This window comes from Nomascus leucogenys, chromosome X (assembly GCF_006542625.1).
Source record: "Nomascus leucogenys isolate Asia chromosome X, Asia_NLE_v1, whole genome shotgun sequence".
Taxonomy (NCBI): domain Eukaryota; kingdom Metazoa; phylum Chordata; class Mammalia; order Primates; family Hylobatidae; genus Nomascus; species Nomascus leucogenys.
In genome coordinates, this window is record NC_044406.1 from 139,598,225 (window position 1) to 139,621,730 (window position 23,506).

At 39.7% G+C, this 23,506-nt stretch overlaps 1 protein-coding gene across 3 annotated transcripts in view; it reads right to left on the reverse strand.

The window, feature by feature from the left end:
* Positions 1 to 906: 906 nt before the first annotated feature.
* GAB3 (GRB2 associated binding protein 3) overlaps positions 907 to 23,506 on the reverse strand; it is a 69,308-nt gene continuing 46,708 nt past the window's right edge. For 2 of the 3 annotated variants that reach the window (XM_003279323.3, XM_012498791.2), the window contains exons 6-11: positions 23,203 to 23,422; positions 21,041 to 21,122; positions 19,852 to 19,954; positions 2,995 to 3,108; positions 1,321 to 1,323; positions 907 to 1,123 (exon numbers count right to left, since the gene is read on the reverse strand). In XM_003279323.3, coding sequence (XP_003279371.1) covers positions 1,007 to 1,123; positions 1,321 to 1,323; positions 2,995 to 3,108; positions 19,852 to 19,954; positions 21,041 to 21,122; positions 23,203 to 23,422 — 639 coding nt within the window. In that variant the 3' untranslated portion in view covers positions 907 to 1,006. The remainder of the gene's footprint in view (positions 1,124 to 1,320; positions 1,324 to 2,994; positions 3,109 to 19,851; positions 19,955 to 21,040; positions 21,123 to 23,202; positions 23,423 to 23,506) is intronic. The other variant, XM_003279322.3, reaches the window with a different exon arrangement.

Consider the following 23,506-nt stretch of genomic DNA (forward strand, 5'->3'; position numbering starts at 1 on the left):
CTAATTGTAACTACTGATGAGAGAGTTCCAGTTGAACATCACAGAAAGAAACCCTCACTTGACATGCACACCTTTCAAGTATCAAGACACCTGTTCAGATCCCTATTGAAAGGGAGACAGGATGATTACTCATTTTATGTCTGCAGGTGTTTCCCACATGTCTCCAAGGCTCACCCAATTAATCCATTTTGTCAAAATCCTCAGAGGAAGTATGAGGTAGAGGAATGAGCTTGCAATTGGCAGCCTGGACAGCTCTATTCTCTAAGCCGGACTCTGGGTCTTGGCTTTGTGAGTAATGTTGGGCAAAGCATTCCCTCCTCTAGTTCTCAGTGTTCTTTTCTTCAAAGTGGCATCAACAGTCTCTTCCAGGCCTATCTTCCAAGGTCTTTCGGAGAAGACATGAGACGATGCGTGGGGAAAGGCCAAGAGCAGCAGAATACCTGGCTACAGGTAGCTGCTTAATTGCAATATCCTTAGAGCCACCAGTGTCATCTGATATACTTATCTCAGAGCCTGAGATCCATTGCCCCTGTCACTTGTCTTTCTTTGGGTATTGAAATGATGCCACCATCGCTGGGCTTGATCTCCTCAACTGTCTTCAGAGGCTGGAACGAGATGGTCTCCAGAGGCCCCTTTGCTAGGATAATTTATCATTCTCATTGAAGCACAGGAGAGAGGTCAGAATTTCAGGTATTGGAGTCAAACGATAAAATCCTGTTGGTGGCAACACTCACTCCAATCTTTGCTCCAATAGGACAGAGGGGAGGCTAGATTCTCTCAGAGCCCCCTCTGGAAGGCAATTGCTTCCTTCTTTTCTTCCTTCAATGTATAAACAGGTCTTCTTTCCTAAAGGTTCTGGCCAAGACCTTGAAAACTACACATTCTCTCTTGATTTTGACCTGTGTTGACCATCAGTGTGTTTTTAGTGGACAAAAAAAAAAAAAAGAAAAAACTCAAACTGAGCCCCAAGCTTCCCTGTTTCACACATGGCGCAAGCCCGCACCTCTCATACTTTGGATTGCCTTTCATCTGTCCACTCCTGTTTTGTGCTCTGGAGAGCCTGTGTCTTCTGCTCATCCACTTGGACATAGTCTACTCTTTGTTCTTCTGAAAGGAGAAGTTTCTGAAGGAGGAGAACAAAAAGGTTTTTATTACATCTAACTTAAAATGTCAGAAAAATGTTTACCCTTTTGTATTAAATTACATTGTTAAATATTTGTTGCCTTTTCCTCTGTGTGGAAGCTTTATACTTTGTATGTGTGCTTCTGTGTGTGCACGCACGTGCTTCTGCTTCCCTCAGCTTTGCTCTAGCCACTTGACTTGCTTTGACCAATATAATGTAAGTGGAAGTGACATGGCCTGGCATGGTGGCACGTGCCTGTAATCCCAGCACTTTGAGAGGCTGGAATGTGGTTTGGCTGTGCCCCTACTCAAATCGCATCTTGAATTGTAGTTCCCATAATCCCCATGTGCCCTGGGAAGGACCTTGTGGGAGGTAATTGAATCATGGGGATAGTTACCCTCATGCTGTTCTCATGATAGTAAGTTCTCAAGAGATCTGATGGTTTTATAAGGGGCTTTCGCCACTTCACTCTGCACTTCTCTTTCCTGCCGCCATGTGAAAAAGGACGTGTTTGCTACCCCTTCCACCATGATTGTAAGTTTCTTGAGGCTTCCCCAGCCACGCTGAACTGTGAGTCAATTAAACCTCTTTCCTTTATAAATTACCCAGTCTCAGGTATTCCTTCATAGCAGTGTGAGAATGGACTAACACAGAGGCCAAGGCAGGAGGATCACCTGAGCCCAGGAGATCAAGATCATTTTTTATTAAAAAATAAAAAACAGCTGTGGGTGATGGTGTGCAACTGTAGTACCAGCTACTTGGGAGGCTGAGATGGGAGGATACCTTGAGCCCAGGAGATCTCACTCTGTCACTCAGTGAGCTATGACCATGCCACTGCACTCCAGCCTGAGTGACAGAGTGAGATCTTGTCTCGAGAAAACAAAACAATTATAACAAAAAGGAAGTGACATGTTCCAGTCCTAAGGAGAAAGAGGTATTCTGTGATTCTGCAATCTCTCTTTTTCCCCTGCTAGGAGGCCAGCACACTTCAGACGGGGGCTGCTTCTCTTGCCTCGGCCCTGGACTGGAGATGACCTGGAACACAAAGGCTCTGGCCTGCAATAAAAGAGCCTTTGTGTTGAAAGCAGATGAGATTTCGGGGTTGTTTTGAGTGCATAGTCTACCAAAACTGACTAATGCTCCTTTTATACTTATTGCTCCCACCCTTCTTACCAGCTTTTCTCCAGTCTCATATCAGGTTTTTGGAATGATATTAAACGTAGAAAACAAGTAGGAGTTACCTCAGCAGAAGAGCAGGAAAGTCCTCCATTGTTTCCCATGCAGTCATTCCTTACGCTGTACAGTGGGTGATACTAGTTCACAGATATGATAACTTACATATATTAACTCAATTAATCCTCACAATAGCCCCTGACATAAGTGTTGTCATTTCTGATTCCTATTTTTCAGATGAGAATTCTACCCAAAGGGGTAGCTGCCCAACTTAGCCTTCAAGGCCCCTTACTGAGGGGTTCCACTTCCAACTTACAGTTCTTTCCATTGCTCCCTCAAATCTAACCAAACTAGGCTATTACTTGTTCCCTAAACAGGATGTTCTTATACCTGGAGGGTCCTCTACCCCACCCTCATTTCTGTTCGAGATATTTTTCTATAAACTTTTTGGTCCAAATTTTGAAGTGTGAATATCACATTTATTTATACATATACACACAAAGAACACACCCTCGAAGGAAATACACCAAGATTTCATTCTCTCTGGGAGGCGGGATGAGGGCTGATTTTAATATTCTTCATTATACATGTCTGCATTTTTAACACTTTCTAAGGAGAATATGCATGGTTTGATAATCAGAAAAGTCTAGGCAGAAATGGAATCACCCGGGAATTCTTAGATGCAAAGCCCTTCCTACCTGCATGGGAGTTGGTGATGCTGAATTGAAGTCCAGGGCCAAGTAATCTAGGCTGAATTTCTTTGTCCACATAAGAGCACCACTGCTCAGGGAACTGGCTGTTCGGTGCTCCTCCTAGGAACCAACATCACAGGAGTCGGGTTAATGATGTCTATCTGGGTTGCTCAAGGGAAGGAGGGCAAGTTGTGGCTTCACCCAAGCAGCTGCTGTCAGATCGTAACAGAATAGTCTGATGACACCTGAGTCAATCAGCCTGCAGATCTGAGTGAGAACTGTAATTTCAAACAGAATATAGCCAATGGGGCCTTCACAATGAAACAATACCATTATTCACCATGGGAACAGTTTGCCAAAATTCACTCAAAAAGGAATTTGCTTCATGAATCTGATAGGCCTGTGATACTTCAGAGATTAAACCCTGACAAGATCAACTATACTTATTAAAGTTCTCGTGAAGGCATCCCAAATGCACTTAAATGTAGTTTGCACAATACAAACAGTTATAACACAGATGAAAATCAGGGCCCAGCTTCAGAAGTGAAATGCTACCAATCCATATCTTTGAAGCTGTTTCCCCTCTACCATCTTTCCTTCTCCTCCCAAGAGGTAAAGCACTATCTTGAATTTTGTGCTTACCACTCCTTTTACTTTTAAATATAGTTTTATGAGTATGCAAGTATCCTTAAATAACAGACTATTTCATTTTGCCTGTTTTTGAATGTCATGTCAACAGAATCACATTGTCTGCATTTTGGGTGGCTTCAGTTTTGTGTTCAATATTAGGTACTCCACATTCACTTGTGTCTAAGCATTAGCCCTATTTCACTTCTTTGCACTGGGTCAGATATTCCATTGCATGACTTGTTTAATCATTCTGCCATCAAAGGATATTTGGGTTGCTCCCAGTTTGGGGGCTATTGTAAGCAATGCTGCCATGGACATTCATGCACCTGTGGGAGAAATTCTAGGGCATTTACTTGGGAATAGAATCACTGGGTTATAGGATATGAGCATCTTCAACTTAACTAAATATCACCAAACTATTTTCCAGAGTGAACCAATCTACACGTGTACCAGGAGTGTATAAGAACTTCTATTGCTTCCCATCCTGGCCAACACTTGGTATTGTCAGACTTTTTAACATTTTTCCTACCTGAGACAGGTAAAATGGTATCTTACTGTGGTTTGATTTTCCATTCCCCTGATTATTTATTAGTATGAGCACCTGTTCATATGTTGAAAGGTCATTTGTTTATTTCTCCTCTGTGAATTGCCTGTTTGGGCTTGTTTTGTTTTTTGGGTTTTTTTTTTGCCTTGTTTCTGGTTAATTTTTGTATTGAATTATTTGTATATTTTTCTTACTTACCCTTAGTACCTTTTCCTCTGCCCTGGAGAGTAATCATTTGCTATCATGTATGTTGCAGACAGCTCATCACAGTCTAGCTTCTTGTCTTTCCATTTCTTTTTATGGTATTTCCTTTGACTAAGAAATACTTTTAATGTAATATGTTGATCTTTTCCTGTATGGCTTACAGTATGTTTAAGGAATCCTTCCCTATGCTGAGGTCATAATTTATTTCTCTATATTTTTCCTGAAATTATAAAGTTTTGCAATAATTTGCTTCATGTTTAAGCAATAATCTCACTTGAACGGATTTTAAGATTGTATATGGTGGTGCAATAGAAATAAAATTCATTCCATTTTTGTTGTTGTTTTCACTCAACGTGGATAACCTGGTTTCCCCCAGAATGTCTTGCGTGATCTTGACCCTTTTAGAATCAGCTTCAAAGTTCCTCAAAAATCTCTGTTAGGGAATTGGTAAGATAATGTCTTTAGTATTTGAGTCTTCCTATTCAGGAACATGGTCTACTTTCCACTTATTTCATTCTCCTTAATGTCTTTCAATAAGTTTTAATAATTTTTTCCACAATATTTTTTGTTAGATTTATCCCTAAATACCTAGAGTTTGTTGTTACTGTAAATGGTAAGTTTTGTTTAAATTCTTTTTTTCTGTTTGTTACCATTATCTAGACATCGAACTGGATTGTGTGTATTGATTTTATATCCATCAATCCTGATATCTTTTATTAATTGTAATTATTTATTTTACTAACTTAGTAATTCTAATTATTTCTAAGTAGATTATTTTGAGTTATCACTCATATAAGCAGATTATTTTGAGTTATCGCTTCATCTATGAATAATCACTCTTTGTCTTCTTCCTTCCTTTCCAATTCTTATTCATTTTGTTTCTTTAGGAGATGAGTATGATATCTACTATAGGTTCTGTAAGATTCATTTTTCATTTGTTATGAGGTTAAAGAAAATTCCTCTATTCCTTGTTTACTAATAGATTTTTTCATTAATAGATGTTGAGTTCTATCAAATGCTTTTTCTGCATCTAGTAAGATAATATATCATTTTTCTCCTTTAATCTGTTAATGTGCTTGGTTGACTTAATAGATATTCCGGGTTTATGGTTGTAATAGCTCATCTCTCTGAGAATATTGGTAATAATAGAGTTTTAAAAAGGCTTTTCCTAGCCAGGCGCAGTGGCTCACGCCTTTAATCCCAGCACTTTGGGAGGCCGAGGCAAGCGGATCATTTGAGGTCAGGAGTTCAAGACCAGCCTGGCCAACATGGTGAAACTCTGTCTCTACTAAAAATACAAAAATCAGCCAGGCATGGTGGCGCATGCCTGTAGTCCCAGCTACTTGGGAGGCTGAGGCAGGAGAATCGCTTGAACCCGGGAGGCAGAGGTTGCAGTGAGCTGAGATCGCACCACTGCATTCCAGCCTGGGTGACAGAGTGAGACTCCATGTCACAAAAAAATAAAATAATACATAATAAATAAACAAAAAGGCTTTTCCTTCTGGCATAGTTCTTATTTCATCCAATCTGTTTTGATTTCAATCTTTCATGCTAGAGTTCTCCTGAAATGTCACATGAAATCACTGACTATTGCTTATACTTGTGAGTGAAAGACCAAAAAGCTAACGTGAAGCTTTGTGTACATGGATGGTGTTTGTCAACTCTGGAGTTTTCTGCAGGGTGATCCCATTGGGTGGTTATCTTGAGTAACCCCCAATATTATGAACTACATTTTGCCACTTGGGCTGCTCAAATAGCCCAGAGAAATATTTTCTAATCTCCAAACTCAATTGTAAAGGTCTGGTTGTCAATCTTCTGGAAAAGGGCTTGAGAATGGTTTTCATATCCATTATGCCTATTTACTTAATCACCTTGTTGTTAGTATAGTATTCGTGGTCAAATATGTCTAGTATCCCCCAGTGCAGAGACCTTTTGTTTTACTCTCTCCAGAGAGACTGAATTTCAACTTTTCTATGAGATGGGGGTTGGAAAGTCACAGTGTTTCACCTCCACGGAGTGAGGGAAGGGATCTTGGAATTTACCTGATGCCTTTGACCATTACTGCTTCCTTTACTTTCCCTTCAACCCTACTTCAGAACTACCTACTGTGGACAATTCCTGAACTCTTTGGGTAGTCTGCAGTATAAGTCAAGTTGCTTCTTGCCTTCCTTCCACCACATTTAAGATTTAATTTTTTTGCGGGGGGGAGGGGTCTTGTAAGTCATTTACTACATATCTATCTGCATTCCAGTTTCCAATATGTTACTGCTATTTTCTTCTCCAATTCTTCATATCTTTGTGGGTTTATGCCTTTAACAGATTTCTTTACTGTTATTTTAGAGGGTGTTTGGGGATGGAGAGAAATTGGAAGCTTGTGGTCAATCTTCCATCTGAGGTTCATGTGTCAGCACTTTATTTCTTTTTATGGCTGCATAATACAATGGAATATTATACTACATTTTATTATATACTATACTACATTTTATTCACACATTCATCAGTCGATGATCATTTGAGTTGTTTTCCCTTTCTGGCTATTATGAAAAAATGCTTCTATGAATATTTGTGTACGAGTATTTGGTTAGACATATTCTTCTTTGGGATTTTAAAATCTGCATCCACCAGTAACATTGGCCTACCGCTTTCTACTTATGTAATTGCTATTTGTTTTATCAAATTATTTTAGCCTCATAAAGTAAGGTGGGTAATATTCTCTTCTCCCATTCCTGGTAGGTGTTTATATAAGATTGCACTTATCTCTTCTTTTTGGTAGAAACTATCTGTAAAGTTTTTTGGGCCTTATGATCCTTTGTAGTACAAATTTTCCTACTGATTCAGTGTCTTTAATAGGTACATAAACATTCAGGTTTTCTAATTCTACTTGAGTCAATTTCTGATTTTTTTTTAATCCAGAGAATTTGCCTATCACAAAAGTTTTCAAATTTATTGGTACAGAGTTGTTCACAAAATTCTCTTAGGTAATCTCTCATGTATTTGTGATTATTATCTGTTTTTCGTTCTTAATATTACTTATTTGTATTCATATCTTTTGTATTAGTTTTGTTAAATTTTAGTCTTTTTAAAGAGCCTATTACAGCTGTATTGATCCTCTCTGATTTTGTTGTTTATTTTGTTAGTTTGTGTTTTTGCCTTTATCCATTTCACTTTTGTAGGGTTTTTCTAAACTTATTATTATAAAATTTTTCCAGCAATCAGCCAAATTAAAGAAAATATACTCACCATGTATACTCCACTAACATTTTATTCTACTAACCTGCTTGTCAGTCTTTGGGCTTGTGGAGGAATGGTACCTCTAGCATTATCCCTTGACATATTGCTTCTCTCCTATTTTTCTATAATCTCCTTCAACAACTCTGACTATACAAATATTTGACCTTCTTATTCTATCTTCCATGTCTCAAATTTCTTTCATATTCTCCATGTTTTTAACTCCTTGTTCTGATTTATTAGTAACTTATTCATAAATTATCTTCCAGCTCACTAAATCACTCTTTGTGCTTAGTCTGTTTATCTCATCCATTGAGTTTCTAATTTCATTCTTGTTTTTATTTCTACAAATTGTAAATGGTCTTTTACATTCTACTTGGCCATTTTTAGTAGTATCTCATTACTTAATCCAACTTTCAATTTCTCATTTATTTCTTTAAATATAGTAAAACTACTTATTTTATATTCAAAATCCAGTGTTTCCAAAAACTGCCTACTTCCATATTTGATTCTATTATTTGTAATTCTTATTAATTTGGGGGGTTGCCGTTTCTCAATATTTTTGGCCCCAGAGATTTCTTTTCCCTTCCCTTCTTGTCAGCTGAGTTTTAGATTTAAAAATGTATCATATTTATAATAAGAGGTGTTTTTCATGCTATCTTGCCTACCAAGGTGTTCCATCAAATTTTAAAAATAGAATAAATGTAGTTTCACCTCCAGTAATGTTGAATAAAGTAATTTTGACCACCCTTCCTGCCAAGAACAATATTTTTTTTCCTTTTTTGGTAGAAATTAAAAAATTGTTTCTAAAATTTTTATGGGAGTAGAAAAGTCAAAGAAAAAAACCGAAAAAAACCTAGAGGAAGGTAAACAAAGCAGGAGGACTTACTTTCCTTGATATTGAGTCTTATAAAGCTACAGCAACTAAGGCAGTTTGTATTGTTCAAAGATAGACAGGGAAACCAACAAAATAGAATTAAGAGTCCATAAAAAACTCGTACATATATGGATATTTGATTTATGGCAAAGATGGCACTGCTGAATAGTCAGTAAATGATAGTCATTTTACATAAATGGTGCCAACCAATTAGATAAACATATGGGGAAAAATGAGTCTTGACCCCTATCTCACAGCACACACAAGTTAATTCAAGGTGGCATAATCCAAATGTGAAGGTAAAACTAGAAAACTCCTAGGAAATAACCATAATTCACCTGAGATCAAACAGATAATGATCCTGTATTAAAGAAATTGAATTCACCCAGAGGGTTTCACTGGTGAATTATACCAAAAATTTAAAGAATAAACAAAACTAATTCTACAGGATCTGTTCCAGAAACTAGAAGAGGAGAGAACACTTCCTGAGGAGCCTGGCACGACCTTAATACCAAAACCACACAAAGACACTACAAAAACCTAAAGATCAACACCCATTAGGAACACAGACATGAAAATCCTCAACAAAATATTAGCAGATGAAATGAAGCAATATATACAAGGAAATAATACACCATGACCAAATGGGGTTTATCTAGAGAATACAAGACTGGCTTAAAGCCTGGCACAGTGGCTCATGCCTATAATCCCAGCATTTTAGGAGGCTGAGGTGGGAGGATGGTTTGAGCTCAGAAGTTCAAGACCAGCCTGGGCAACATAGTAAGACCCTGTCTCTACCAAAAAAAAAAAAATCCCAAGAAATCTGAAGAAAATAAAAACCTCCTATAATTAATAAGTTAATTAAGCAACCTCAAACTCTTGGGCTCAAGGGATCTTCCTGTCTCAGCCTCCTGATTAGCTGGGACTATAGGCACAGCTACTATGCATGGTTAATTTTTAATAACATTTTTGTAGAGACAGGGTCTCCCTTTGTTGCCCAGGCTGGTCTTGGACTCTTGGGCTCAAGCCATTCTCCCACATCAGCCTCCGCAAAGTCCTGAGATTACAGGTGTGAGCCACTGAACTCAGCCAATCATATTTCTATATACCACCAATGGGTCACTGGAAGCTGAAATTTTAAAAATACCATTTATAATAGCTCCAAAAATGAAATACTTAGATATAAATCTAATAGGACATGCATAAGATCTATGTAAAAATTACAAAATTATGAGGCGAAAAAAATCAAAGAAAATCTGAATAAATGAGCCAGGCACGATGGCTCATGCCTGTAATCCCAGCACTTTGGGAGGATGAGGCAAACGGATCACTTGAGGTCAGGGGTTCGAGACCAGCCTGGCCAACATGGTGAATCCCTGTCTCTACTAAAAATACAAAAAAGTTAGCCAGGCGTGGTGGCGTGTGCCTGTAATCCCAGCTACTCGGGTGGCTAAGACATGACAATCACTTGAACCCGAGAGGCGGAGGTTGCAGTGAGTCGACATTGTGCCACTGCACTCCAACCTGGGTGACAGAGCAAGACTCTGTCTCAAAAAACAAAACAAAACAAAACAAAACAAAACAAAACAAAACAAAACACCAGTCTGAATACATGGAGAGATATACTGTGCTCAGTAATTGGAAGATTCAGAATAGTAAAGACTCAATTCTCAAATGTATGTATAGATTTAATGCAATTCCAATAAAAATAAAAAGTGTTAGGCAGGGCGTGGTGGCTCACGCCTGTAATCCCAGCACTTTGGGAGGCTGAGGCAGGCAGATCACGAGGTCAGGAGATGGAGACCATCCTGGCTAACATGGTGAAACCCCGTCTCTACTAAAAAAAATACAAAAAATTAGCTGGGCATGGTGGCGGGCACCTGTAGTTCCAGCTACTCGGGAGGCTGAGGCAGGAGAATGGCGTGAATCTGGGGGGCGGAGCTTGCAGTGAGCCGAGATGGCGCCACTGTACTCCAGCCTGGGTGACAGAGCAAGACTCTGTCTCAAAAAAAAAAAAAAAAAAAGTCTTAGCAGGATATTTTTGTAGATGAACATCTGATTCTAATTATACATGGAAAGGCAAAGGAAGCAGAATAACAAAAACAAGTTTTAAAAACCAGAATGAAGTTACAGAAAATACACTTCTTGATTTTAAAATTTACTCCAAAGCTACAATAATCAAGACTGTATGGCATAGGCAAAGAAACAGACAATGGAACAGAATAGAAAATCTACACAAATATGCCCAACTGATTTATTACAGAGGTGCAAAGAAAATTCAATGAAGAAAGGATCATATTTTCCATAAATGGTACTGAAACATTTGGACATCCATATGCAAAATGTCAGCTTCGACTTCACCTCACATCTCATACAAAAATTAACTTAAAATGTATCATAGACCTAAATGTAAAACCATAATTCTTTTTTTTTTTTTTTCGAGACGGAGTCTTTCTCTGTCCCCCAGGCTGGAGTGCAGTGGCGCGATCTCGGCTCACTGCAAGCTCCGCCTCCCGGGTTCACGCCATTCTCCTGCCTCAGCCTCCCGAGTAGCTGGGACTACAGGCGCCCGCCAACACGCCCAGCTAATTTTTTGTATTTTTAGTAGAGACGGGGTTTCACCATGTTACCCAGCATGGTCTCGATCTCCCGACCTCGTGATCCTTTTAGAAGGAAATAAAGGTGAAAATTCTAATGAACGAAGGTTAGGCAGAGTTCTTAGACATAACAATCCATTAAGGAAACAAAAGCAATAAATTGGACTTAATTAAATTTTTAAATGTTTGCTCTGCAAAAGACAGAAGAGAATGGAAAGACAAGCTCCAGATATGGAGAAAATATTTGCAAACTATATATCCATTGGAGGACTTGGGGCTTTTTTGTTTTGTTTTTGTTTTTTTTTTGAGACAGAGTCTTACTCTGTCACCCAGGATGGAGTGCAGTGGCATGATCTTGGCTCACTGCAACCTCTGCCTCCCGGGTTCAAGTGATTCTCCTGCCTCTGCCTCCCGAGTAGCTAGGACTACAGGCACGTGCTACCACGCCCAGCTAATTTTTGTATTTTTGGTAGAGACAGGGTTTCACCATGTTGGCCAGGCTGCTCTCGAACTCTTGCCCTCAGATCATCCTCCCGCCTCAGCCTCCCAAAGTGCTGGGATTACAGGCGTGAGCCACCGTGCCTGGCCCCTTTGGAGGACTTGTACACAGAATATATAAAGAACTCTCAAAACTCAATGGAAGAAAACAAACAACCTGATTTAAAAATTGGCAAAAAGATTGAACAGATACTCCACCAAAATATGTCCAACATAATTTACCATTAGGAAAGTACATGTTAGAGCCACACTGAGATACCAATGTACATCCATTAGAAGGTAGAAAATTTAAAAATCTGGTAATACCAGAGGTACAAGGAGGAGCTGGTACCATTCCTTTTGAAACTATTCCAATTAATAGAAAAAGAGGGAATCCTCCCTAACTCATTTTATGAGGCCAGCATCATCCTGATACCAAAGCCTGGCAGAGACACAACAAAAAAAGAGAATTTTAGACCAATATCCCCGATGAACATCGATGCAAAAATCCTCAATAAAATACTGGCAAACCAAATCCAGCAACACATCAAAAAGCTTATCCACCATGATCAAGTGGGCTTCATCCCTGGGATGCAAGGCTGGTTCAACACACACAAATCAATAAACGTAATCCAGCATATAAACAGAACCAATGACAAAAACCACATGATTATCTCAATAGATGCAGAAAAGGCCTTTGACAAAATTCAACAGCTCTTCATGCTAAAAACTCTCAATAAATTAGGTATTGATGGGACGTATCTCAAAATAATAAGAGCTATCTATGACAAACCCACAGCCAATATCATACTGAATGGGCAAAAACTGGAAGCATTCCATTTGAAACCTGGCACAAGACAGGGATGCCCTCTCTCACCACTCCTATTCAACATAGTGTTGGAAGTTCTGGCCAGGACAATCAGGCAAGAGAAAGAAATAAAGGGTATTCAATTAGGAAAAGAGGAAGTCAAATTGTCCCTGTTTGCAGATGACATGATTGTATATCTAGAAAACACCATCATCTCAGCCCAAAATCTCCTTAAGCTGATAAGCAACTTCAGCAAAGTCTCAGGATACAAAATCAATGTGCAAAAATCACAAGCATTTTTATACACCAGTAACAGACAAACAGAGAGCCAAATCATGAGTGAACTCCCATTCACAATTGCTTCAAAGAGAATAAAATACCTAGGAATCCAACTTACAAGGGATGTGAAGGACCTCTTCGAGGAGAACTACAAACCACTGCTCAACGAAATAAAAGAGGATACAAACAAATGGAAGAATATTCCATGCTCAAGGATAGGAAGAATCAATATGAAAATGGCCATACTGCCCAAGGTAATTTATAGATTCAATGCCATCCCCATCAAGCTACCAATGACTTTCTTCACAGAATTGGAAAAAACTACTTTAAAGTTCATATGGAACCAAAAAAGAGCCCACATTGCCAAGTCAATCCTAAGCCAAAAGAACAAAGCTGGAGGCATCATGCTACCTGACTTCAAACTATACTACAAGGCTACAGTAACCAAAACAGCATGGTACTGGTACCAAAACAGAGATATAGACCAATGGAACAGAACAGAGCCCTCAGAAATAATGCCACACATCTACAATTATCTGATCTTTGACAAATCTGACAAAAACAAGAAATGGGGAAAGGATTCCCTATTTAATAAATGGTGCTGGGAAAACTGGCTAGCCATATGTAGAAAGCTGAAACTGGATCCCTTCCTTACACCTTATACAAAAATTAATTCAAGATGGATTAAAGACTTAAATGTTAGATCTAAAACCGTAAAAACCCTAGAAGAAAACCTAGGCAATACCATTCAGGGCATAGGCATGGGCAAGAACTTCATGTCTAAAACACCAAAAGCAATGGCAACAAAAGCCAAAATTGACAAATGGGATCTAATTAAACTAAAGAGCTTCTGCACAGCAAAAGAAACTACCATCAGAGTGAACAGGCAACCTACAGAATGGGAGAAAAGTTTTGCAATCTACTCATCTGACAAAGGGCTAATATCCAGAATCTACAAAGAACTCAAACAAATTTACAAGAAAAAATCAAACAACCCCATCAAAAAGTGGGTGAAGGACATGATCAGACACTTCTCAAAAGAAGACATTTATGCAGCCAAAAGACACATGAAAAAATGCTCATCATCACTGGTCATCAGAGAAATGCAAATCAAAACCACAATCAGATACCATCTCACACCAGTTAGAACGGCGATCATTAAAAAATCAGGAAATAACAGGTACTGGAGAGGATGTGGAGAAATAGGAACACTTTTACACTGTTGGTGGGACTGTAAACTAGTTCAACCATTGTGGAAGTCAGTGTGGCAATTCCTCAGGGATCTAGAACTGGAAATACCATTTGACCCAGCCATCCCAGTACTGGGTATATACCCAAAGGATTATAAATCATGCTGCTATAAAGACACATGCACATGTATGTTTATTGCGGCACTATTCACAATAGCAAAGACTTGGAACCAACCCAAATGTCCAACACTGATAGACTGGATTAAGAAAATATGGCACATATACACCATGGAATACTATGCAGCCATAAAAAAGGATGAGTTCATGTCCTTTGTAGGGACATGGATGAAGCTGGAAACCATCACTCTGAGCAAACTATCGCAAGGACAAAAAACCAAACACTGCATGTTCTCCCTCATAGGTGGGAACTGAACAATGAGAACACCTGGACACAGGAAGGGGAACATCACACACCGGGACCTGTTGTGTGGTGGGTGGACGGGGGAGGGATAGCATTAGGAGATATATCTAATGTAAATGACAAGTTAATGGGTGCAGCACACCAACATGGCACATGTATACATATGTAACAAACCTGCACATTGTGCACATGTACCCTAAAACTTAAAAGTATAATAAAAAAAAGAAAATTAAAAAATATAAAAAAATAAAAATCTGGTAATACCAACTATGCTGGCAAAGGAGGTGGAGCAACTGGAACTCTCATAAGTTGCTGGTGGGAGTACAAAATGGTACAGCCATTATGGAAAACATTTTAGCAATATCTTACAAAGTTAAATAAACAATTGATGACTCAGTTAAACATACATTTGATGGCCCAGCAACACCACTTCTAGGTATTTATCCTGGAGCTGGATTTCTCAGCTGTGGCACTAATGACATTTGGGGCTGGATAGTTCTTTGTTGTGAGGGCTGTCCTGTGCACTGTAGGATGTATAGCAGCCCCCCTGATTTTTTTCCATTAGATGTCATTAGCACTACCTACTCCACTCCAAGTTGTGGCAACCAAAAATGTTTCAAGACATGCCAAATATCCCTTGAGGGTCAAAATCACCACTGTCTGAGAACCACTGATCTAGAGAAATGAAGACGTCTATCCACGTAGAAACCTGTCAAATACCACTAAGATCAGAAACAAGGCAACCATGACCACTTTTGCTACTTCTATTCAACAAAGCATTGGGAGCTCTAGCCAAAGCAATTAGGCAAGAAAAAGAAAGAAAAGACATCCAAACTGGAAAGGGAGATGTAAAGTAATCTCTATTTGCTGATAATATAACCTTATATATAGATAACCCTAAAAATTATATAAACCCTAAAAATTATATAAAAATAGAACCTTATATATCGATAACCCTAAAAAAACACAAAAACTAATAATAAATTAAAATGAACAAATTCAGCAAAGTTGCAGGATATAATATCAATACCCAAAAACCAGTTGCATTTCTATACACTAATAGTGAACAATCACAAAAGGAAATTTAAAAAAAATTTTCGTTTGCAATATCATCAAAAAGAACAAAATACTTAGGAATAAATTTAACCAAGGAGGCAAAGACTTATACATTGAAAACTATAAGAAAGAAGGTAAAGGAGACATAAGTAAATGAAAAGATACCTGTGTTCATGAATTGGAAGACTTAATACTGTTAATATGATAATATTATGCAAAACAGTTTGCAGATTCAAAGCATTCCCCATCAGAATTCCAATGGTCTTTTTTTGCAGAAATAAAAAACTCTGTCCTTAAAGTTCACATGTAACATTAAGTGACCCTTAAATGACAAATCAATCATAAAAAAGAAGAACAAAGTTGGAAGATTCATACTTTCTGATTTCAAAACTTACTACAAAGCTACACTAATCAAAACAGTGTGGTACTGGCATAAGGATAGACATATAGACCAAGAAATAAACCCTTGCATATACTGATTTTCAATGAGATTTTCAATGAGAGTGCCAGGACCATTCGACATGGAAAGGGTAGTCTAGACTTTCCAACAAATGGTGCTGGGAAAACTGAATGTCCACAAGCAAAAGAATGACGTTGGACTCTAACTTTATACCACATACAAAAATTAACTCAAAAAAGATCAAAGATCTAAACATAAGAGCTAAAACTATAAAACTTTCAGAAGAAAACATAGGAGAGAATCTTCATAACATTGGATTTGGCAATGATTTCATGGATATGATGCCAAAAGTGAGGCAATAAAAGGAAAGAAAATTTTGACTTCATCAAAAGAAAAAACTTCTGTGCATCAAAGGACACTATCAAGAGAGTGAAAAGACAATCCACAGAATGAGAGAAAATATTTGGAAATCATGTATCTGATAAGGGGTTAACATCCAGAATATATTTTAAAAATTCCTATAACTCAACAACAAAAAAAGAAACAACCTAACTTAAAAACATGCAAAGGACTTGAATAGACAGTTCTCCAAAGAAGATATATAAATGGCCAATAAGTACATAAAAAGATGTTCGTTAATCATTAGGGAAATGCAAATGAAAACCACAAATGAGATACCAATTCACACCCATTAGGATACTGATTATAAAAAATGATAAATAGGTTGGGCGTGATGGCTCACGCCGGTAATCCCAGAACTTTGGGAGTCCAAGGCAGGCAGATCACATGAGGTCAGGAGTTTGAGACCAGCCTTGCCAACATGGCGAAACCACATCTTTACTAAAAATGCAAAAATTAGCTGAGCATGGTGGTACACGCCTGTAATTCCAGCTACTCGGGAGACTGAGGCAGGAGGATTGCTTGAATCTGGGAGGCGGAGGTTGCAGTGAGCCCAGCTTGCGCCACTGCACTCCAGCCTGGTTAACAGAGCGAGATTCTGTCTCCAAAAAAAAGATAAATAAAAAGTGTTAGTGAGGATGTGGAGAAATTGGAACCCTTGTGCATTACTGGCAGTAATGTAAAATGGTGCAGTCACTGTGGAAAACAAGTTTGGTGGTTCCTTAAAAAGTTAAGCATAGAATTACCATATGATCCAGAAATTCCACTTCTACATATATATATATACAAACAAATTGAAAGCAGGAAGTCAAGCATACACTTGTATGCCAATGTTTAGAGCAGCATTATTCATAATAGACAATGGTAGGAACAACCCTAAATGCCCATTAGCAGATGAATGGATGAACAAAATGTGGTCTATACAGTTAAATATTACTCAGCCTTAAAAAGAAATGAAATTCTGTTGTATCCTACAATATGGATGAATCTTGAAAACACTAGACGAAATGAAAGAAGACAAACACAAAAGGACAAATATTGTATGACTCCACTTAATATGAGGTACCTAGAATAGGTAAGTTCATAGAGACAGAAAGTAGAGCTTTACCACAAGAAAAATATTTTTCGAAAACTGTAAAAGAAAGCATCTAACAGTTCTAATTGTCTAAAAACTTGAAAAAAAATCCAAATGTCATTCCATGGGTGAGGGGACAAACAAGATATGACACATCCATATGCTTGAACACTGCTCAGCAATAAAATGGAAAGAGCTATTAATACATGTAACAATGGATGAATTTCAAAAAAACCATTCTGAGTGAAAGAAGCCAGTTTTAAAAGGTACCGTATGATTCTATTTTTGTGGCATTCTTGAAAGGACAATGCCATAGTCATGAAGAACAGATCAATGGTTGCTGGGGTTACAGGTGAAGAGAGGATGTGGCTCTAAAGAGGTAGCATGAGGGATTTTGGAACTGTTGTGTACTCTGATTATGGTGGTGGTTACACAAATCTCTATATATGTTCAAACTCGTAGAACTGCACACCAAGAGAAAGTCAATTTCACTGCGTGATGTAAAAATGTTCTAAAAACTTAAAAGTATTGTAATACCATAACAAAAAAATTAATGTGAGATTTAAGAGTCTAGAATTCTACTATAAAAGCCTTACAAAACTGTTGAAACCAAAGGGCTTGAAAAAGTGATAGAGAAGAAATCCCATATAATAAAATTATGTTTATTCTTCTAATTTTTCTATAATTTCACAAACATTTAAAGAAGGATATATGGCAAAACTTGTATTTCAGTAAAGCAAAACCGTGTTTCAGCCCCTGGCCTTAATCACTACATTCAGATCAGAACTTGCCCTTAAAGAGAAAAAAAAAAATTAACATATATACTTATGTGCAAAATCAAAGTCAAATCATACTGGGTTTGACTACCATATTGGGCTGTTATGTGGCACAAGTGAAATAATGTAAATCAAAGTCATATGAAACTGTCTTATTACTAAAGTTTAAAAAAACACAATTGAACAAGATGGGATAGCCTTTAAACATTTTTATATGACAGTTCCCAGATCATAGCTACTATCAGCCAGTGTTCTGGGTTCTTAATCTGCTGTGTCATGTTGCCTACTAATACACAGAGACAGCCATTGATCAGTGATTATAAACCTAGGCAAACAAATGATTTTTAACTTTGTTGTTTATGAAACACTGATCTTTCTCTTTTTTTTTTTTTTTTGAGGCAGAGTCTGGCTCTGTCGCCCAGGCTGGAGTGCAGTGGTGCGATCTCGGCTCACTGCAAGCTCCGCCTCCTGGGTTCACGCCATTCTCCTGCCTCAGCCTCCCAAGTAGCTGGGACTACAGGTGCCCGCCACCATGCCCGGCTAATTTTTTTGTATTTTGTATTTTTAGTAGAGACGGGGTTTCACCGTGTTAGCCAGGATGGTCTCGATCTCCTGACCTCGTGATCCGCCCGCCTCGGCCTCCCAAAGTGCTGGGATTACAGGCGTGAGCCACCGCGCCCAGCCAACACTGATCTTTCTCACAACATCAAAGATCAGAAATGAACTGTTGGTATCTGGAATGACTCTGCACTTGCTTCCATTGGGTTTTAGATTCACTTCCTTTTTCTGTTCTCTGGAGACAGAGCGCAGCTGTTAAGCATCGTTTTATAAGAGTGTTTTCTTCTAGAAATTTCCCAAGGGCCATTACTAAGTGTGAGAAATATTGGGAAGACCATAACAGATTTGTATATGAGTCACTTTGCATCTGCATATGGTTAAGTGCACTTACAGCACGATTTGAATAAAATAAGAAGGTAAAATGAAGCATTTAATTATAGCTTAACTGGAGATCACTATTTTTAGATTTTCAGTTGCTGATTATCCTTGCATATAGGAAGGCAGAATTGTCTTCTCAAGAGTATATTGTCACAGAGCCTTGAACATTGTCCTTCTAAGATCTCTTTTCAAAATTTCATAGTTCAAACAGAAGCTCTCTCTTGAGTTCCCTACATTTCTAAATTGCAGAACAGGCACTGTCATGGCTAAAGTGTCTGCTAATTGCCAGAGGTGCTAAAAGTCCCTCTCCATCTTCAAAAAGCCCACGTTCTCAATAGCATCCAAGATGAAGAGATTAGAAGGAACAACAGGCTAGAAGGGAAACATCAGGACTCTTCAACTGCGAATGGTTAATCAAGTCTCCATCCACTCAGGTCTATAGAGAGACCCATAATAGGAGTCTTCCAGAGGCTAAGATACACTCACAGTCCAGGGCACTGTACCTTTCCCAATGGGACTCTGATTCATCCTCCAGAAAGGTTCAGAAGCAGTCAGGACAGGGCCACCAGGTGTTCTGGTGGAAGGGAACATGTAATATGTTGAGTTTTTACAATTTAAACTCTGGACATCCAGAGAACTACAAACCTTTTGGGGTCAAACAGGACATCACAGCCTTGGTGAAAAGAATTGCTGGCATTTCCATTTTCAAATTAAGCAAGCCTCAGCCCTGAGCTATCCTGAAATACTGCAATCTCAAAATGGTATGAGGAGTTGAATGTTGCAGGAAAGAAAGCCAACTTCAAATTGATTTGTTCCAAGTCTAGAAAAGCTTGTGGCCTGGTTTTACGATCAAGTGGTTGTTTTAAAGTTGCACAGGGCTTACTGAAGGATGTGTTTCCTTTATAATGAGCTCATAAGAATATACATTGGGGTGAAGGATAAGAAGAGTGTGAAAAATACGATTACCATTTCGATGTAGCTTTCTTCGTCTTCTCTGGAAACAGGATTAGCAAAAAATCTTGCAGAATTAATACCATTTCTTTCTGGAGAGAGAAAGCTGGTTCGACTGCTAGGAATAAAAATATAGATGAGGTCAAAGCAATGTCTTACAGCTGCTCTGAAAGCCAGCCAGGAACTAACATGGCCCTCATGGGGTTTCAGCCCTCCTCTTCCAGACACAACTTCCTTCCGGCCAAAGCAATTCCTGAAGAGGCAGAAAATGCCCAACAGTTTCTGCTCCACTTTGGGGCAAATGGCTCCCAATTCACAAAGGCTGCTTTTTCTCAGGCCCTCTATGTGACACAGCTCATGAGCTTTTTAAACGGACGAGGGCATCATATCATTTAGCAAAAAAAAAAAAAAAAAAACAAAAAAATCAAAAAACTCCTTTGGGGCCCTCTTGTTTCTATTCAATGTAAGGAAAAGTGAGGAAGTATGGCCATTCCTCTGATAGGACTGAGTCAGAAGCATGAGCTGAGTCACAGTCTTGGCTGGAAATACAGCTCATTGCAGAATTCTGCTTTACGATGCAATTGTGTGTTGTGGCATTTAGAGTGAACCGAGAAACTCCTGAGCCAAGCTCAGGACTAAAAATGCAACTTCTAAAACGTGAGATGAAAGGGTGCAATTACATTTTGAAGTCTGTCTACCCAGCCCATGAACCTGGGAACTCCCTTGTCCTACCCCATTCACAAAGTTGGGCTTGGGCCATAGCCAGTTCCACTGAGACTGGGGAACACAATTCTCTCTCCCCAGGAAATCGGAATTGGCATTGAAGAAGCCCATCTGCTGGTACTGGAGTTGTAGGTGTAAACAAGCTCGGGGGGTATGGTACAGCTATCTCTGACCATGAGGATTGTGCAATGGAAAAGAATACTGCAAAGACAAAGGAATGCACAGATGTGAAGAGTGAAGCAGAAGTGAGCAGATTCCTTGGGTTCCCAACAGCACACTAGTTCCTGATTCCAGGATCCTGGGAGACCCAGACATATTCCTTCCTTTGTGATCTGTAAAACAGCTCTTGCTCTCAATAATAAACCTCACCCCTCCTTTGGCTTAAACTAGATCAAGTGGGCTTCAACTACATTTAATCAGAGGCCTGACACACACCGGGGTGTTTGTGCTGGATGAGGCTCTTTTGAGCAGTCAGTCTTACCAAGGCACGGTGCGGGTCCTGGTAAGAGATGCATGTTCCCGGATGGTGGAGAGGTTTCTCAGGTCCAGAGGAGGTGGCCGTGCTACAAGACAGTGTGCAACATCCAGGAGGTCAAGGCCAGAATCTAAAGGCTGTAAAACTATGACATTTCACTTTCCCAGCACATCAAATCCACATTTACTAACAGGCAGCACTGATGATGAGGGTGAATTTCACTGTCCTCCTCTTCCCTGCCTCACTGGGAGTAAAGACAAATGCTGAGCAAATGGTCACATTACCTGCTGGAGGTAACGACGTGGCAAGGCATTATTAAGAAGTCTCTGTATATCACGCGTGCTTCTAGGTGTCGAAGGCACAGGATGAACAAAGCAGATGAAAGTCTCTGACCTTGTGGAATTGCAATACCTATTACCTCACACCTGATGTGTCTGAAGTGGAAATGTTACCTTTCTTATCACAGGCAGAGATGATCACCCAGGTCCTAGTCTTCCCCACCTACAATCCATTGTCCACCTGATGATCCTTCTGCCTAGAACATTCTTTCCCATCTCTTTGCCTCCAGACAAGATCAGGCCCCACAGCCTGGGCTCTCAAGTTCTTGTACTTACCCTTCACAGCATAGCCCCGGTTTGTGATAATACACTCATCTATGATTTATCTGGGCCTAAACTGTGCTCCAGGAGAATAGGGGTATATCTGGTTTGTTCACTGCAGTAGCCTCGGCACCTAGAGAAGCACTTGGTATCTGCCCCAACCCTTATTCCACCTCAGTGGCCCATCTTCCTGAGTTAGTCCTGGCACAGGTATCTACCTTTGCATCCACTCATTAAATCTCCAACCCTGAGTCTGTCAGACATCTTCTGTTGCCTATCACAAGGTCCTGCAGAGCTGCACTGTCCATTGTCGTGACAACTAGCCACACGTGCCCATTTACACATATATGTAAATTTATTAAAATTAAATACAATTTAAGATGTAGTTCCTCAGTCACATTAGCCTAATTTCAAGGGTTCAGTAGCCATTATTTCCAACATCACAGAAAGTTCTGTTGTTGTTTAATTGTTTCTGACCAGAATTAATGGCTATTCCCTCTGAACCTCATAAGACAGGGTCTGTTCTCCTATTTAGCACTGATTTCATAATTCTATTTCGTGGTCCAGGTGGATTTTACATATCTTCCTCCCCCTCAGACTGAAGAACCCTCCTTGCTTCCTCATCTTTGTATCCCACCCAGTGCCCACCAGAGCAATACATATGCAGCACACGCATCGTAAATGTATAAATGTAGTTTGACTGAAATTTAAGGGAATATGCCTGGAGTAGACCAGGCATAAGTAGGGGTCTTAGTTGGCAGCTTTGGGCACAGCCACCTGAAGTGACTTTTTTTGCTTTCTAAAAGGGCAAAGAGAAGTTGGAATGGACAAGAGATCAGTCATTCTACCCATGCTTCCTTGTAATCACGCAGCCAACTGGGAAGGGGAGGATGAGCAAGAATGAAGTTAATAAGTCACTGTGACCTGCTCTTCCTCTTTCCCTCTTTTCCTATCTATCTCCCTGTCTGTCCATGCTGCTTAGCAGACCAGAGAAGCTACCTGGGAGTAAGACAGAAGCTGCAAGGCATCCCGTGTACAGAGGAGTCAGCCTGCTCATTGCCAAAATCCTCTTCTACCCCTGAATACCTCTGCTGACGGGCATGCACAGAACGATGAGTGATCAACTGCATGTGACTGGGTCTGACCTTCAGGAATTGGTGTCAAAGGCTATTCCTGGCTGCCTTACAGAGGCTGGCACTATGATTACATTCAAGTGCTATCTAATGAGGAGATGCCAGGTGGGATTCCATTCTAATCCACCATCACTTATTCCTGGGCCTTTGTTAGGGAAAAGCCAAAGACGAGCCCTCTGGAATGAACTTGGCTTTGTCAGCTGTATTCGCAAGGCCACAGTGCCTGTAAGTCCCCCGAATCCTATTATCATGACAATCTGGGGCAGCAAGGTGCCCCAGCCCTTCCTGTTCCATCCCAGCCACTTCTTTCCTGACCTTATACTTTCTGGCCCTCTGGGGTGGTTTCTCTAGGTCTTCCTTTACAGAAACCTTTTCTATGCAACCACTGGAACCTTGCTCCCCTACCCCTGTACAGCAGGCCTGGTCAAGTGCTTACGTTTCCTCTGAGGCTTGAGATCTCTATTCACTGGGGGAGGTTCCAGGTTTGCAGGTAGCTCAGGCAACGGGCTTGAGATGCTTCCTGAGTTCATTGGAATGTAGTCATCAGGGCTGCAGTGGGGTCCAAGACCAGAGGCACCAGCCTGCGGGCTCATGGGCACGTAGCTGTCTTCGATACTGGCTGAAGCTGTGGGGTACATTGGGGAGAATCTGCATGGCTGCAAAAGAATAGATACCGATTGGGAACCACAGACCAGTCATGGAAACTGCTATCAGAGGGCGGCCAAAGCTGTACATGTGGT